Source organism: Porites lutea, chromosome 11, assembly GCF_958299795.1.
Source record: "Porites lutea chromosome 11, jaPorLute2.1, whole genome shotgun sequence".
Taxonomy (NCBI): domain Eukaryota; kingdom Metazoa; phylum Cnidaria; class Anthozoa; order Scleractinia; family Poritidae; genus Porites; species Porites lutea.
The window spans coordinates 16,478,922-16,497,709 of NC_133211.1; the positions used below are offsets into that span (position 1 = coordinate 16,478,922).

The 18,788-nt window shown below is 38.4% G+C and overlaps 1 protein-coding gene across 1 annotated transcript; it reads right to left on the reverse strand.

Moving 5' to 3' along the window:
* Positions 1–3,638: 3,638 nt before the first annotated feature.
* LOC140951632 (adenosine 3'-phospho 5'-phosphosulfate transporter 2-like) lies at positions 3,639–18,038 on the reverse strand. Its single transcript, XM_073400928.1, has 11 exons — positions 17,696–18,038; positions 16,239–16,357; positions 15,090–15,186; positions 14,143–14,200; positions 13,025–13,132; positions 11,990–12,087; positions 10,410–10,502; positions 9,874–9,985; positions 7,136–7,205; positions 6,369–6,594; positions 3,639–5,119 (listed from the first exon to the last, which is right to left on the reverse strand). The coding sequence occupies exons 1-10, from the start codon at positions 17,939–17,941 to the stop codon at positions 6,444–6,446; spliced, it is 1,152 nt and encodes a 383-aa protein (XP_073257029.1). The 5' UTR covers positions 17,942–18,038; the 3' UTR covers positions 3,639–5,119; positions 6,369–6,443.
* Positions 18,039–18,788: the final 750 nt, after the last annotated feature.

Here is an 18,788-nt window from a genome sequence, read left to right on the forward strand (position 1 = left end):
GAATTTTCGGAGCTTTTGTTCTAAATTTTCTTGCTTGCCTGCCTCTCCTAGGATTTTCGAACATCTACAAAATGGTATAATTACCCATTTTTAGCGGATTTTGACCCTAAAAAAGGCCAACTAGAATTTTCGGGAGCCTTTTCCTGGCTGAAATTTTCGAGAAGGTAAGTTTTTATCCCTATAATTTTCGGATCACTAGACTTTCAGCTAGGAAATCCGAACAGATGAAAAGTTTTTAGGGAATAAAAAGATGCCTATATCTACCGTTTGAATACTAAAATACGTTCACCAATGCTATGTTAAGTGGTTTTGAACTATATCCTCGTTGGGTGCCCCTGATTTTACTATTACTCTGAAGTCTAAAGCTAATTGAGCAATTCAATACATGTCGTCATTTATAAACGAGAATTTTACATTCTGTACGAACAATGATCTCTTTTGTAGAGATCCAAGGGCGACGCATTCGGAAAAGCAAACCTTTCCAAGCGAGGCAAGAAGTGCGAGTAAAGTGCCGAAGTGCTGATCTTGGTTGTCTTCAGTCCTTAGAAGTAGCTTTTAAAAGAGTTTTGGATGTTCCCACGGGAAACTGAACTCCTCTGGACCCTGTGCCATGGACAGTTGCTTCCCCTTTATTAGAACTCGTCGACATGGCCAGGCTTTAGTTGGTGTACGTATCACTTGCTTTTAAGTTTTTCTAAATATCTGTCAGTCCAAGAAATGTTTCTGATATTATTGCGTTCGACGTCAGGAGTTTAGGTTGCGTTCTCCTCTGCTTCCCCCTCATCCCCCGCCTGGGGCTGTTCCAGTCTCGGGGGGGGGGGGGGGGTACTGCCATATATGGGCTATATAGGTTATGCCGCTGTAAAGGGTATGGTTTTCAAGCAGTTTACTCTAGGATAGGGTATATAAATCAGAGCGTTTGGGTCTAGAATAGGGTATCATTTTTCAGGAAACTGATTAGTTGGTTGAATGTTTTATCTAGACTAGTGATTGTGGTATAAGGTTTTGTTTTGGCTAAACTGTCCTAGTGACCTCAGTAGTTTCTAGAAAACGGCTACTCTAGGATAGGGGGGATTTAGGGAGTATACTCTACTATAGGGTAGCAAAATTCAGCTGAACTGGCTCTGGTATAGATTACATACCCATATCGCGGAAAAGGAGGCACTGCAGTAGCCTGTGTACAGACGTCCCCTCCCCTCAGAAAAAAAAAATTATGAGGGGAGGGGGGCATCTGTATACAGGTTAGCACTGCAGTAGTCTGCTACACAGCCGTTTTTAGGAGCGTTGCGTGACGACACTAAAAACGGCTTTGTAGCAGACCAGCACTGCAGCTAAGAACCTAGAAGGAAAAGAGGTAAGCGACGCGCATCTAACGTTCACCAGGAGCCCATAATCCGGTGTTCACGCTCAATTTTTCTAATCCTTTGTTTCTTAGGGCGCAGGAAGAAATCTCGAGGACGCGCGAGGGGAGAACAATCCTCACCCCTCGCGTGTTCCCCTCGCCCGGCTTAAAAAAAAGGTACGGGAGCCTGCTTATCCTACGGACACAGGCGTATTATACGTCTGTGCCCGCAGGCTATTGGTGAGGAGCGTTACGTGACGAGATAACAGCGTCCGCGTAGGAGACTATTGTCACTAAACTACTGTTACCTTTTCGAAAGAGAAAGACGAGAGTGGGAGAAAGGGCGCTTATCATTCTCGTTCCCGTTTCTGCGTTCCCAGAACCGCTATCCTATCTGAGGCGCTGACCAAAAGGAACGCAGCTCTGTGATCAAGAATGGCGGTTGTTAGAAGATTACGAGCATTTTTGGCATGCTGGTAGCCCGCAGGCTATCGCCGAAGCGTCATGCAAATTTCGCTAAAAGTGTAGTCGATCACCTCGCACAATATCATTTGATGTGAAACCCGAAAAACATAAAAATGGTCCAAACGTTCTTTCAAAGAGAAAAGAAATAAGACATACTCTTTCAATCCTCTCGACATTTTAGACAATAGTTCCGGTCAGACCCAAAAACGACAATGCGGGGACAAGGGCGAAACTCCTCATTGAAAATAAAAACACACTCCGAAACGGTTTCAACGGATCACTTTATTAGGGTTTACAAGCAGTCAGAGATCATTTATGTATCTATTACAATTTCAAGAGGTATCAGGTCACAATTTTACCGTATTAGCGAGCAAAAAGTTGTGAAGTTCTCTATTTCTCTAAAGTCAGTTCCGTGTACGTTCAACTCTAAAGTCGGGTCCTTTTGAATACATTAAAATCACACAGTCAGAAGTTTATAAACCGAACATAAAACAGGAAAAATAAACAAGTTCTTCACGAAGGATATGAAGAAGTAATTTGGTTACTTGATATGACGAAATACTGGATTCATGAAACCATATTTTCAGCTGGCTAAGTCAGGAACGAGCGATAGACATGGCTCCAGGACTTCCCTTGACTTCTTGGGCGGACTGAACCAGCATACACAAAGGACAGCAGCAAGTTGCAATGAGATCGTTCAGGAACGTACCCTCGATTCCGTTCTGCTCACGAATCTTGGATCGGATCTGCGCCATGAAGAATAAGTTGGCGAGAGGGATAAAGGTGGCCAGACCGCACAAGACACAGCTATCGCCCACAGCCTCGGCGTTCTTTCCAGCGGTGTAACAGTGGCAGAAATACGTTACAAGGCACGTACCACAGTCATCAAAGCAACTAAACAATCCATGCGACCACTGCTTTGCCATAGTCGAAGTTTGATCCAGAGAAACAGCGGAATAAAACGGGATAACAGACCACAATTACGGGGTAATCAGCCAGTCCACGTTTATCGCAATGAAGATGGGACAGCGCCTAGCTATTGTCGCTCTACTGACTCATTTATTGAAACGTCAAGCAATGTGATTGACAGTCTTCAAAACGTAGCGTAATGTAATCTTAATCGAACTCTATGGTGCAATCGGAAGTTAAACAGATGAGGGCAGAAATATCATTTTTTTCCTGTTAGGAATTTGACAAAAATACTGAACCCACAATGGACTAAACTGACCCTTTTAACAACGGACAGTAAAATGATTTTCTGACTATAAAAAAACTATGTTTGTACTTCAGAAAAAAGAAAAGCGGTTGCTCAGCAATAGTCAGTTGCAATAGAAACAAAGTTAAGCGTGATGACGTTTGCGTGACAAAGTAAAATACTTATTAGAATTAGACTCGGAGACCAATATCATCGAATTTATTACAAAAAAACTATAAAGAAAAAAAAAAGGCCGAGCTGGCACCCTGCAGTTACCTTGAAGATCAATTTTACATAAAATAAATGGAATTAGACGACAACTCATTGCTATCCTACTGTCAATAGAGCACCATCCTTTAACCTGCAAAACAAAGACCGAAAACAAGAAAAAGAGACAGAAGCTTGAAAAGAATACTCTCGCTGGGAGATCGCTTTCGTATTCGAAGCTCAGAGGAAGCAAACGGAGAAAGCAAGGTGTCGACAACGCGGAAGTACAGCGTTAGCAATGAGTGAAACTTGAAAGTCACGAGGATATCGTGAAGGAAGAATATACTGATAAGATTTCGTCACCTGTACTGTTATGATGAAAGGGTAGTTCGCTTGTTTAAAAATCAATCATGCAGTTTAACACGCACATAAGGGAAGCAGATACATTTCAACTTCATTCAGATTAAATCCTTTATTATAACCAACCGAATTCATTATCATAATTTAAAATCTCTGGTTGTTACCTAGGTTTCGACTTGATCGATACGATTGCTGAAAATGAAGGGAAAACCTGACAGCTCTTCAAAGATCACTGCGATACTGCTGGTTTTCATATGATCGCCACAATTCTTTAACCTTTTTCAGCCACGATTCCAGGCTTGAGTTACCCTTTGGTCACAATTAAGAAAGGCTATAAAGTTATTTTCCTCAAAACGAATTTCGAAATGTTTTCTTCAGATGCCAGCCTTGCATACTACTAAGTATTCCTTGAAAACATGGACTACATATATATACACGCTGACTAATAATAAGGAAATTAGACCATTAAGTGAAGGGACATAATTAACTTGTGGCTTCTAAACCCTTTCATCTCAAAAGGTGGCTAAAACTCTAAGACATATAACAACCATCTTGAAGTAAAATATTGAGAAACACTGCAAGAAGCACCAATCACAATTTTGAAGGAACATCAAACGGTTTCATTTTATACATTTTACAGAGCTACATACTAAATGATATAGTACGGTCTGTACGTACCGCTAAAGAGGTTTCTGAACTGTCGCTCTAGAGTTTCTAGCCTGCGAAGCAGACCTTTCCAACCGGGTTATGAAAGTTGAACCAAAAGGAAAAAACAAACAAACGCGGAAACGCTTGCTACGCAGGCTACTACATATTTTCATCCAAGGACTCAAAGGTTAGCAAACTGCACCTTGCCATAATAAACTCTAGTAGTGATATCATTAAAAATAAATAAATAAATGTACACCGTTGTCGACCTTTTCCGTCACCTTAATACATATGTTGTGGTTTAATGTTATCCGTGGTTCAAATTTTATTTTCCTTTGTTTTAAACTCATTACCACACATTACCATACCCAAAAACAAAAGAAAATAAAATCTAAACCAAGGATAAAATTGAACCAGAACACATACATGCAGCATCTATTAACTTTAAGTCACTTCCACTCCAAGGGCTGCTGTTATTACATAGCACATCGTGGGTGACAAACACGGTGATCAGGAGATTTTAAAGTGCTGGAAGAGGTAACTTATTCAAACGTACAGTTTTTTTTTCAATCGAAGGAGCACTATGTTTATTTGAGGGCAAAATAAAGAAATATAAAGACAATAATTCATCCCATTTAAGGTTATCTCATTATAGTGGAACTTGCATGATTCAGGATTCCAGTCGTAACTAGGATTCCGCATTTCTTGAGCTGTACTCCGACTTCTAAAGGCCAGGATTCCGTATTCCACAAACTAAACATTTACGTATTCAAGAACCGCCTGATTACCTTACATGGGAGCGAAAACAACTCCTTACACTGACCCATGAAAATACCGCATTCCTGAACAGAGGCGTGGCAGTTAATCCGAAATGTAAATAAGGAATAGAAATGCGTGGTGCACTTAAGGTGACTCGACCCAGTTTTTTTGGGGCGGTACCACCCTACTTTGAAGCTCTCTGGTATCCCCACCTTTACTTTTATCGTAAGTCTAACACATAGAATGGATAACATATAGATCAATCTACAATATAACATAAAATTTTTGGCGATCGGAGTAATTGTCACGTGGTTATAATGCCACGCCCCTTTGAGGTCTGAGTCGAAAATCTGCTGTTGCCGGCATTTTTTCGTGAAAATCTCTCGGCTACACATAGTGCGCATTAGTGCCTTGCGCTGAACAGAGTTTCACCAAAATCGCAAAGACCCAATTCGAGAAATTCAGCGGTTTCCAAATTTAGGTCATAATTTATGCGAAAATGATAAGCAAACTTTACACGGACTATATCTAATAAACTATGAGATTCATCTCTTTATTTTGGGCATCGTTATAACAGATGGGTCCTTGCAAGTCAGCAAAACGCTTTAGGGCCTTGTAAATGCGCGCGATTTCGAGCAAAGCAAACATATAGAAATTATAGTTTTCGCTATTTGTTGACGTTTGTCAGCGTTCAAGAGTCCTTCTCACGAAAAAAGCATTTTCTTAAAAATTCGTAGTTTTTTTTCCTTCAATTTTTTTCAGGGCCACAATTGATTAACTAACTACCCAGACTCTGAATTTCATGGTAATTGAAAAACTGTGACATTATCTTCTATAAGCCCAAACTTGAGTAAACATTGAAGATTTTTAGCGTTTTGGCTGAGTTTGTGCTTTGGGAGTTGTCTATTGTTTCTAGTCTGTCATTATACAGCATTCTTGTTCAGCACGCGTGCAAAGACCGCGCTTGGCTGACTTCCCGAATGCTCACCGAGATATAATAATTTTGGTACAGTGAGACAGGCCATCGCGTGATACATAGAGGTTTAAGTCACAATTTTTAATCAATTCTCGTGCTTCTTGTGCCTTTGCAAAAAAATCAAGAAGTGTTACACACTAAATCTACTTACTATTAAAAAAATATCATTTTTTCATAGGTTTAATGCAAGCCAATAATTAAACCAAGTCGTGACGGGAATATCTCGGTGAACATTCGGAAGTCAAGTCAAAGGGGCGTGACATTTACTCCGATCGCCAAAAATTTTATGTTATATTGTAGATTGATCTATATGTTATCCATTCTATGTGTTAGACTTACGATAAAAGTAAAGGTGGGGATACCAGAGAGCTTCAAAGTAGGGTGGTACCCCCCCAAAAAAAACTGGGTCGAGTCACCTTAAATACCATTATAAGAGTGCTGCTGCTTTTGAACACAGGATTGTTTTGCACAGGCAGTGACTGGTACCAATGTTAAACATTTTCCATGAGTGGAGTTCTTTTCTGTCTTTGTGTTAAGTACTTGCTCCTTTGCTGAGCAATCCAGGCGTTGATCTGTTTTTCATTCTTGCTGTACACATTTAGAAAGATCCCCAGGAGAACAATACCACCGGACCAAACGTAACTAAAAGAGAAAAAAGAAAAGAAAAGAAAGAACCTACACTGAACCTGTTTTCACAGAGCCTGTTTCTCCTTACAATACCAAGGTTGTTTAAGGTTTCCTCTATACGGATACTCGAATAATTAACAATTATTCCACGAGAGCTTGTTTCAGTAAGCTACAATAAATATCAAGCCTAAAAATCTACTAGGACTTATCAGTAATGTCAAACCTTCCCGTGTGGAGATAATGAAATCAATAAAGTGGTGAATTAAAACGCGTGATGTGATGGTTTTACAACTTTCTACGCCCGAGATATTCAAGCCTGTTCAGGGAGAAAATGGTCAAGTTTTCCACGGTGACAAGTTCTGTTTGTTACGGATAAGCCACAATAGGGTCATTTATACGAGGAAAAATAAGACGCGGCTTAGCTAAGACGCGTCTTATTAGATAAGACATGCTCGTATAAATGGTACAGTTCGCGTCTTATTTTTCCTCGTATAAATGGCCCTAATATAGTGTGATACGGAGCTCACTGAGGGTAAGGGTAAAATCCTATACTTACTGTATTGTGAAGGGTTTAGCGAAAAATATAAATGACAAAACCATTGTGACAGCTTTACGACCTGTAGTCACTGGAACACAAAATAATAACAGAATTAGATGAAAGTAACTATGACAATGATATTGCAGAAGCCTGTGTACATCCGCCCCCTTCGCTCAAACAAAAACGACGGGAGGAGGCGGATGTACACAGGCTAACAATAATGCAGTTAATGGTGTTATTGACTGTTGCACTACAGGAGTCAACGGAAAGGCGCGAGTATTATAGCCTGCGAGCAAGCTCTCCTTTTTTAAAATTTGGGGGGAGTCGCGAGAAGTCACATGAGAGCCGCATTCGAAAAGAGATGCTAGTGCGTTCTCTCACAGCTCGCAGGCTACGAGTGTTATGGGGAATATTACAGTCTGGAGGGAGCCTTCAAGGTGGGGTCAGACTAGAAAATTAAGCAGAGGGCAAATTGGGGGAAAGAAAAAAGGATGGGACAAGAGAACTGTTTACAGGCTGAAAAGGTGACCGGTCGTTTCGCTAACGTTCCGTTCGCTAACATCTTAAGTCGTTCCGCTAAGAAGTGAACGAGCGCTGCGCAGATATATGCTTCGTTCTCTCAGTCATGATACAAAAAAGTGCGATACGAATGTATATTCCTCGTTCTTTCAGCCACTGATCAGAAAGTAGTTAGGGAACTGACCTCACACGTAAGCAAAACGACTTCAGAAGTTAGTGGTTAAGCAGTATCAAAACCAATACGTTGTCAAGGTATTAAACGCTGGTTAACGCTAACCATGCTTCGAGCAACTGGGCCCAGGACGTTGGCGAAACGACCGTAAACCGCTGAAAATATACTGTGTTTGGTAGGAATATGTTAAAATTATATTTCAAGCACTGTCTTACACGACATGTCTAGATCACTTATCACGACCAATGACATGAAATTAACTATGTTTGAGCGTCGCCTCAATCCGTTTAAAAGGGCATTTGGTAGTTATGGATACCGTATTTCCTCGAATAATAGCCGTCCCTCGATTAATCGCCTCCCTCGAATAATCGCTCCCCTTTGATGGTAATATTTGAAATAATCGCCTCCCTCGAATAGTCGCCCCCCCCCCCTCTCTGTCAAGCTGAAGTGGAATCTGATCCAGCAAAACTGATCAGTTACGATTCAAGCTCTGAAAATTAATCAAGGAACCAAATTTCGAACACTTTAAAAGCCCGTCTTCAGTTTATTTGATATGATAATTTTTGGATTTATTGGGATAATAAAACAAAATATTTAGGGCACGACTTCCAGTGAGTAATATTTGAAATAATCGCCCCCTCTTGACACGAAAAAAAGAAATAATCGCCCCCGGCTACTATTCGAGGAAATACGGTAGTTTCATAGTGCTAGACTGAAGCCATTTTAAATAAAATCTGGCCACTGATTTTTGTTTGTCATTGATTGAAAAATAGCCTTTAAGATATTCACAGTACTTGACATAAATGACACGGCCTATTGACAGGCTCTCAAGAATATTACTGTAAAAAAAGAAAGAAACTCATGGGTAGCTTATTGACACACCAAGTATTTTCAGGCTATGTCTTTTAAAATTGAAGCTGAGTAAATATAAACCTAAGAGAATTGAAAATCGCTTAAATGATCGGTTAACTGCGAACGAAAAAACACATTAAAATAATTAATAATATTAGTACAACTTTGGGTCATTCAAATGTTCTGTAATTACAACTTTGATTAAAAACCAGCATCCCATCTCACTCAGTTTATGATTATAAAGCAAATGTGCTCTCTACTCAGTCCAATTACCTTCATACATTTAAATTATTTTCGTTCAAAATCGATTTTTACAAGAAATATAGAAATTCACGACTGTTTTCTACGACAAAATGCAGATAGCACAAAAGCTATGAACTCAACACATCTTAAGTGCCTCTAGCATTTAAATTTTGTGGAGGAACTAATTACAATGAAGGCAAAAGTAAGTTACTAGGCTACCAGGCACTCATACAATGTTTTATTTCATCCACTTTGAGATCACTGGCGATTCGTTCAATCTAATTGGCTCTCAGCAGTGTGATATATTCCCAAATCGCACCTTTTTCCCAGCCAATGAAAAAGGTTCACTAAAACAGCACGACCAAACAGGTTTCAAATCTTGTTTAAAGTAACAAATCAAATTGCAGGTACAATGGATGTAATAAAGTGGTAATTGAACTTCATGTTGTGCAATTTTGAGTGAAATCATACTTGTGATTTAAAAATCGAACTCGCGCTGCGCGCTCGTTCAATTTTGAAATCACACATATGATTTGGACCAAACTGCACTCCACTCAGTTCAATTACCATTACACAGCACAGCCCTAATAAAAGTAACATTCAAAGGTTAACTATATCTACTGTGGTTCAATTTCATTCTACGCTTGCTGTAAATTTGTAAATTTAATTTTTCTTTGTTTTTGGGTATGAAAATGTATGATGATGAGTTTGAAACGAAGGAAGATAAAAATTAAACCACTGAGCTAAAATAATTATTGATCCATAACATATCTAACACGATTTTCAGGTAAAAAAGCTAGTAAATGTCAAAATCGTTATAAAAGCTAAGTGTAAATCTTAGCAGATGTATACCTAGATTGCATTCTTGTGTAAAATATCGCTGTGGAGAGTTATATTGGCTTTAACTCTCCACTTGAATGTACAGCGATATTTTACACAAGAATGTAACAACTTGACATCAACATTGTACCTGTGACAGCTAATAGAGCACCAAATGCTCTAACAAGTGTGAGAACAAATGTAATTCCTAAATATCCAGTAATTGAAAAGATGAATGCCAATCCATATGCTTGAACTGGGTTCTACAAAATTAAAGTTAAGGACAACGCATCAGTTTTTGAAGACGAACATTCCACTAGTTTTGATTTCTTTTGACACAAGTTTCAAGTGTGGATCAGAAATTATCACCTTGCAAAATACTACTGCAGGCGACCAGAGGAGCATGCAGTCCTAATCTTCAGGCTGCTATTGTGCATGGGCAGCACATAGGTAGCCGGCAATTGTTTTTACTTCCACTAAGAATGAATGGAATGCAAGAAGGTAATCTGATCACTCACTTAGAATTCTATCACGCATAATCTTATCACAAGCGTTTTGAAAATATTGTCAGCATTGGAGCAAGAGTATTTGGCTTTTGCTTGATCTTGCCCGTGCTCCCTTTAACCGTAGGTTATTACTATTGAAAAAAGAGTCGAACTGCTTGTAGGAAAACAGGAAAACACTTACCTGGGAACAAAATTCGAAGGCGGGCCACAGTCCACCAGAAAACACCAGGCCAATAAAAATATAAATGAATCCAATACCATATGAATACAAAACCTAGGAAGAAGGACAAGAAATTGCACTTAAGTGACTGTGTTGAACATTTTTCAAATTCTCTGTTAGAGATCAAAATTCTTTAATGGTCTGAGTCTCATTAGTCAGTATTATTGTCACTGGTATCTGGATAAACAGTTCAGCTGGATTTATGATTGCACGCTTCTTTGGGAATGCACCTGAAAAAAAAGTACACCAGTTACTGGTGGTGGTGGAGTGGGGGGGGGGGGGGGGGGAATTCTAGACACAAATATGAAGCATGGCATATTCCTGCCAGTTCATATCAATGCTGCTCTCACATAAAAATATACACTTTTAAGGCCACTTTCATATATGTCATATATGTCATATAATTCTAATGCAGTGAAAACCTGTGAGTAAGAACCTTGGTTTTGAGAGCCTGTTAGGCTAAAATTTACCAATTAGGCACCCTCCACACAAGAACCTTTTTAGCATAAAATTTGAAACAGGTTCTTTTGTATTTCCTAAAATCTATGAAAAATTCAACACTTGGGCAAAAAAAGATAGGTCAACATTCAGAATCCTCTTTGGAGACAGGTGTTTTATCACTTCAACTGCAATGTAATGGTATGTAGATTTTTAATATGGAATAAGCCAAATACCACTTTTGTGACTTGAACACAGACTGCTCTCTATGCTAGCTGTCTGCATTAACTTTGATACATGATTAATCCTTCCTCCATTAAAAGTTTGGCAAATATTGTAGTTGGTCAGTCAGTAATAACTTTTTGCTTCAGTTTTGCAACATTTTACTGAAAACAGGGCTCACGAAAAGTCCTGTCCATTAGTTTGGGACTTGTAAGCAGATTTTTTTGCCAGGAAAGGATCCAGGCAAGTCATCATCTCAAGTATGATGCCTAACACATGATTGTCACGCCTGCAGATCAAAAACTTTGGTCTCATGCCTACTCACACCTGTGTTCCAACTTCTCATGTCTGTTAAAAATGTTTGAGCCACTACAGCTTTAACAAAAATAAATAAATTACCGAATATAAAGAAACTGGAACGAATGAGAAAAGAAATTAGTCCATGTGAATAATCAACTTTCTCAGAATTCTCTTATTATAGTAGTTAAATCACTGAAGACGAGTTCGTGTTCCTTTGTGTTCTCATGTTCGTGTTAGCCAGAACTCTTTGGAGCATCTTCACAATATCTTCGGAAAACTTCAGAATGTCTTCAGAGGTCTTTGGGTATCATCCGACCTCTACAAAAAATCCTGGCACTCTCACGATAAAAATGTCACGTCTATAAATAATTTATAGATGTTACATTTTTAATTTGTTTTTTTTAATTATTAAAAAAAGTTGGCAGGTATATAATAATAAGAAAAGCGAGAGGTGGTCCCAGGCAAGCAAAATGTGGGAGCTGGTTGCCTAAATGACACCCTTGAATTCAAGGTTTTTTGGAGACCTGGAAAACCATCCTATTAAGCAGGTGTTCCTAAGGAGAAGGCTTGACTGTACTTACCATTTCGGTATTTGAACTCTTGTGAGCTTTCAAAGCCTTCTCCTGTACATTTCCAATAACAGCATCAGCACACAAAGCCAGGGAAATCAAAACCACCCCTACAGCAAGATGGCAGCATTTAATGACTTGAGAGCATTATTAATTTTGTACAGGAGGTCATTATAATATAATTTTTTGTATCTGTATGCATGTTTAATATATTCAACAGAGGAAATTCACTTTCTTAGTATGTGCTCTTTCTAATACGAGGTAACATAAATGTGTAAAGTGATACAGTTTTGCAGGAAGGTTTATAAACACGTGGTAAATATTATAGTTTTACAAGACAAAGCGGTTTACAGTTTTAAGAAATTTAGGAAGCATATCCCACAACACTATTTTATCCAACCTTTTCCTTTGCAAACAAATACTAACAGGCCCCATAAATTCATTTACCGTAAACTCTATTCTATTTCTAAAATCTCATCCTTTGCTGCTGTGCTTTTTGTTTGCTAAACCTAATGAACCACCCTTCTCCAATATGAACCGCATCTCTGTGTAGACCCTGAACTAGGGCCATCATTACAGAGTTGAGGGAACAATATTTTATACTGGTGTAAGGCGAGACAAAAAAGTTCCAAAGAAAGACATGCCTGCCAACTCTCCCATGCACTATGCACGAGTCTCACACCCGCCGTCTAAAGATATTCATCTCCTATATCAAAGACAATTTCTCACACCTGACTCACAAATCATTAACAATTACTGTTTTTTAACAAATGATTAATAATGAAAATTCAATTTAGTTTCCCTAAAAACATTTCAATAGGCACTTAATGTTAACTTTGTGTGCTAACTGTATCACACGGTGCTAAAATTTCCACCTTTTAAACAGCTTCAGAAGTGCTCAAAACGTTGTTGGAGCATCTTCAAAGAGTGGCCATTCATGTCTCAAGAGGAAAATATAATCACACATTTGACTAAAAAAAAGTTGGTGGGCATAGAAACAGAGGCTGGCTGTATAAAAATCATTAATCTACTGAGAACAGAACTTACCAGTGTGGTTAAATTCTGGCTGAACTGTACTGTCAGCTAAAGTGAAGAGTATGAGGCCAACACTCATGCTAATACAAGCCACAAAATCAATGGGTTTGTAAGTTTTTCCTGAAAAAAAAAATAGAGAGATAAAAAATATATTATCAAATCATTTTTTTAACACTTAAACCATCAAGGAGAGTCAACTGTTTTTATTTCATAAAATGCTGAGAACTCTAATTCTACTGACATAAAAAACTCTTACTCTACTTCTTGCTTCAAAAGGGTAAAAATTATAGACCAGCTTAGGATAATTGTCACGCAGGTGGGCATATTATGAGGGCATCAACAAGGAAATCTGGGGTGGAGGTATGAAGAGAAAGAGAGTGATACACTGTATGCTTGTAAAATAAGTTCAGAGGGACTGCTAACATATTATGGCCAACACTCATGCTTAAGGTGTAAGTCTCGAGTCTGCGAACAAAAAACTTTGAACAAAGCAGTAAGTTTCTAAAAGAAACTTTGAGATCAATATTACTTTGATCTTCTTACACCAGCTCACACTTGCAAGCCTGGTTCTTTGATGGACACATTTTAGAAATAATGTATCATTAGTAAAATATATTAACTTGAACCAATAAATGAGAAAAGATAAAACCCATTTAAGGGATGGCGAATGGTACCTCGAAGAACTTGGGTCTCAGAAAATTTTGGCAGGATCTCGAAATCTCGGGAGCATTTTTGACAAGTCTCAAAATCTTGTTTTTGCATGGTTTGGTTATACTTTTTTTGAGTCCCGGACCTTTTTACCAAAGAGTCTCGGGCTCGGATTTCTAACTAGGATCTCGGCATCTCGGTGAGTCTCGGATTTTACCATTCGCTACCCCTCATTTAATATTCTCCCTAACATCTCAATTTTAGGATGAAAAACATTCAGAGGCAAGGTTGTTTGTTGCCAAACACTTTCTGGGAATGAGTGCTGGGAACTATGGATCTCACCAGAACATGTTCAGAAATCTTGATCCGATGATTTTGTATATTATCAGAATAAAATAATTTCTTACACCTTTGACTTAAAAAGTCAGCAAGTATATAATACCCTACAAAACCAGAGAAAAGAAAGTATAAAATTAATTCACCTTGTATAATTATTCCTCCAATCATAACTGGAATTAACTTACAGCATTTGAAAATAACCTGCAAAAGTATTATTATCAAGAATTCAGTCATACAAAGAAATAAACTCAATCAAATGATGAAAGTTAAGGTTTATCCTGCAGGTCTGATCCACGTTATTATACCAGGTCACAACAAGCTCCTTCCTTCTCACAGCCCTCTCGCTCCTTTGTTTGTTGCTTAAAACACTTCAAATGGTAACATATTTGTCTTCTACTCAAAATGGCACAAAACAAAGTTTATATAATTTCCCTGCTTTTAAACTAAATGACAGCCCCAAGGAGCTGCAGACTGATCATTTTAACACCCCTCACATGCACCCGTTCTTTCTTGCGCCCATTATTTCCTAGCACCTGCTGTGCAGGCTATAACACAGCTACTTTGGTGGAGAGAGACAAGGTTCTGTTTCAGGACACAACTTAACAGAACCATCTTCACATTGGAGTTCCAAAGTGCTACAGAAACAGAATATATTTTGCTTCCTTTTTCAATGCTTACTGTAATGTAAATAATTTTGCAATTCCAGTTCATTTAAGGCATATATTGAAGTTAGCATAATTTTTCTGTTTAACTTAAGCAGGTCTGTCACTGAGGGTTAGGGGCTGGTGATTTTCCCTGGCTACAGTGCAAAACAAGCATGACTGGCCGGCTACTATCATAGGAGACTCAAGGGAAATAAAATCAAAAGAACTTCCTAGCTGTTCAATTCTCCACCTACTAATATTGCATTTCTGCGGCAACTTGAAATGTTATGCTGTGACAAAAAATTTGCAGGAAAAATGCCTGGAAACTAAACATGCGTCAATGAGCATTATGCAAGCACCTCGTGGAAAAAGATAATCATTTTAATGAGAAAAAAACAATTCAACAGAAAAACAAAAACACTGTTTTTTGTCTGTGTAGTTCTTACCTGTGTGGGATAGTTTAAATAATTCAAGGAGGTATTGGACAAGCCCATTGTGGCCACTGTTAAAAATGCTAAAATGGAATAGGTTTTCAGAGGAATCCTATGGATTAGAAAGAAACAACAAAGTTCTACTCATAGATACAAACAAACACGTTTGTCCTAAGATGCAGGCAATATAAAAGTGAATACCAGTTTTCACTCTTGTGAATAAAAATAATATTCACCAACATGAAGCCTGAAGCTGAAGAGCAATGATTTGCATAATAAAAGGAAAGTGCTTTGTGAATCGTTCATTGAGCAAGTGAATGATCTCCGAGATGAAGTTGAGGGAAACATCAGGACTCTTGGGAAAACAAAACTAACTGCTCCCTCTGGACCTGAGATTAAGTGGATGATATCCAATTACTTCGTTTCAAGTAGAACTTAAAGAATCTATACATGTATATTAAATGGGAGAAACCAAACTTTAATCAACAGGTGAAACACATAAAGCTGACTTTTCTCCCTAGGTCCCTTAATGTCATACTGATATTTACAGTTAAGCCAGGTCAAGTGTACCCCCCAAGATTCCATTACACTGTAATGAATTTACTATTCGAAAGGTGAGTCCATTAGTCGTTGCTGCAATCAGTATTAAATTCAAATCTACATTCTTACATGATTGCATAATTAGCGGTGAATTTTTAACAATAACTTCCCCGTATTTGGTTGGACTGAAATATCTTTGAGTGGACAAGATTACTTCGAAGACATTTACATCAAATTCAAGAAAACTGAACTAGCAGAAATTTCATAACTAACTCGCATGTGAGTTCACTGCTCATCATGCATGCAGGGTTGCAGAGATGAATCTGAAATTGTCTCCAACTAATAACAACGAATTCAACTTTCGAATAATAAATTTATTAATGGAATCTTGGGGGTACGCTTGACCTAGCTTGACTGGTCCTTGACTGTAAATATCAGTATGGCATTTTGCATATTTTAAACTTTTAAGTACACAAGTACTGTAACTCTTTATTCAATGGTGATGTCAGAATCTTTATCATTGATGATGGGTGTACTGTCAAAGCACATCTGAATAATATTAAAGAAAGTCATATAGTTTCTATATAAATTTTTATCTAGGCCTTAGAGCTACCGGTAACTTACTTTCTGGTTTTGTCTGCTTTAAAGCTCGTTTCAACCATTCCAAATACAGCATACAATGCAAATTGAACTAATGTTAGGTACCATCCAAATGGCTTCATTCCTGTTCTAAATATCCACTCCTGTATCAAGAGAGCAGACAGAGCCAAATAAGAGCTAATTCAGCACTCAACAAATCACATCCTTTGTGCCCCCATTTACCTTTAAAGCACATATTAAAATTACTTTTAGTTAAAAGTAACCACCAGTACCAAGGAACTTTGATATAATGAAGGGTCAAGGCAAAATATGTTCGCTATGATAGAGTTCATTAAATTGGCATAATTTTCCACTTATTCTTTTTTTCCATACGTACTTTACTAGAACTGGGGCAAAGATTATCATTTGTTATACCAAGGACTGCTGATGGGGGAGGGGAGGAAATTTAATTTTCATCTTTATACTCTCTGTTCCCAGTTCTCCCCTCCACATGCATACGCCGTTGGTTTACAGGACTGGTAGTCATTACGACACCTGAAGGAGGATCATGAGGTTATCCCTATAGATCATTTTCACTGTCACGCAACAAAAAAATAAATTGGAAACCGTCCAGTGGAAGAAGCCAAGAAAATGAAATGTTATAAAAGACTAAAATATAAACGATTTGTCCAAGTTTCAAGTCTTTGTGGCCCACAGTTTCTGAGTTATTTGCCGAAACATTTCATGCACCAATGCAGAGCTTTGTATGGAGACGCCATATTGCTATACTGTTTTGGTCCACCAATATGGCCGCCGGAAATCAACAAAAACAGCTGGAGTTCACCTTTTCTATAGAAGCTCTTTCTTTTCACTTGAGAACTAGCATACGTGCTCATAAACATACCTTCTAATACTTGAAATGGTTATGCTGCTGAAAATCAAGAGGAGAGACTTTTTTCCAAGGATTTTGGTGTAATGCACTGTAAAAACTTGGAAGTTCAAATTGCTGTATTTTCGAAATGAAATACGCTACGAGAAGGGAAACTTGTGCAATGATTTATTTTTTGTTTATCTTCAAACTAGTGTAAATAAGAATTCGTAAAACCTCGCTATTTTGAAATGGTTATGCTGCTGAAAATCAGGAGGAGAGACTTTTTTCCAAGGATTTTGGCGTAACGCACTGTAAAAACTCGGAAGTTCAAATTGCTGTATTTTCGAAATGAAATACGCTACCGGAAGGGAAACTTGTGCAAAGATTTATTTTTTGTTTATCTTCAACCTAGTGTAAATAAGAATTCGTAAAACCTCACTATTTTGACTTAAACAATTTGATGACGTCACTGTGAAAACCATCTATAGTAAGATCTTTCCTTACAGATAACCCACTCACCCCAGGCTCAGGGGGTTGACGTTTGCAAGAAAACAAACCAAACGGTGAGATCGGCCGACTAATGATGATTTTCTTAGGCTTCAATGTTTATGATCTTATATCTATTCCTCACCTGCACGTATCCATAGATAAGATAAAACAGGAAGACTCCTCCACAACATACTAAGAATTGAGTTGCTCTGGGCAAGGAATCCAATGAGATTCCCAAAACCACCAAGTGTTTACGGCTTTCAGAGTCTTCCTTACTCCCTCCATTTTGAATCACGATTGTAGTGTGATCCGGCCTGCCTTTTTGAAGATCCGTCATTGAATTATTTCTCAGTTTAAAATTTGCTAAACGAGATTCGTTTTTCAACATCAAAAACCTTACTAAATCGGCCGGAGCAAATGCTTAAACAGTTATTATCGAATGTAGTAAAAACTCAGTGGTTTAACATTTAACATAAAAATGCAAGAAAATGGATCCCAGCTGTTTATGTGGCACCGACTCGTTCCTATGGATGAGGCAATGAATGTCTCCGGTCGCCGCCATGATGAACTTAGCGCCCGCGAAGAACCGGGAACGAGTTTCAAACTACTTGGTAAAAACTTGGCATAAATATGGTAGCTTCTGTGTCGGCCGCAGGCGAGGTGAATAAAAATGGATTAACAGGGGCGGATTCAGGATTCTTTTTAGGAGGGGGTGCACTCGTCTCTTGCTCTACTTCAACACCAATAAACCACATAGTTTTTTTTTGCAGAATACCAGATGTATTAGAAAACCGCAGGTCATCTCAGGGGGGGGGGGGGGGGGCGCACCCCCTGCACCCTCCCCCTAGATCCGCCCCTGATTAACGAGCTTGATGAATAAAAAATAGATAAACAAGTAAAAAGTGAAATAAAAATAAACAGCTTCTGAGTAAGTAGAAAAATAAAAAATGCGCTCTAACAGTTCATACTTCCTACATGTGTGTCCTAATGTCTGCAGTTGTTCAGTACGTACCTCACATAAGCCTATAATTTCAGTGGTCGACTAAAACAATATTGCCTTTTGTTTTCAGGGATAGGGGCATTGTCATGTGCTGCTTGACCCAATATCTGAGGGAAGATGGACACATCAGTGCATCGCACCTCCAGAAAAGCTAGACAGGCTAATACAAGACTTAGAACAGCATACAAACCAGGGCAAAAAAAAATGTCATGGTGTAATTTTATCGCTGGTTCAA

Excerpts from the sequence above, each read along its gene's own strand:
- LOC140951632 (XM_073400928.1), bottom strand. The coding sequence starts at position 17,941 with ATGTTGAAAAACGAATCTCGTTTAGCAAATTTTAAACTGAGAAATAAT. Across the intron at positions 7,206-9,873 it reads TGCTCTATTAGCTGTCACAG|TGACTACAGGTCGTAAAGCT; the intron begins GTACAATGTTGA and ends TTTGTGTTCCAG. Across the intron at positions 6,595-7,135 it reads GCTAAACCCTTCACAATACA|TTACGTTTGGTCCGGTGGTA; the intron begins GTAAGTATAGGA and ends TTTCTCTTTTAG.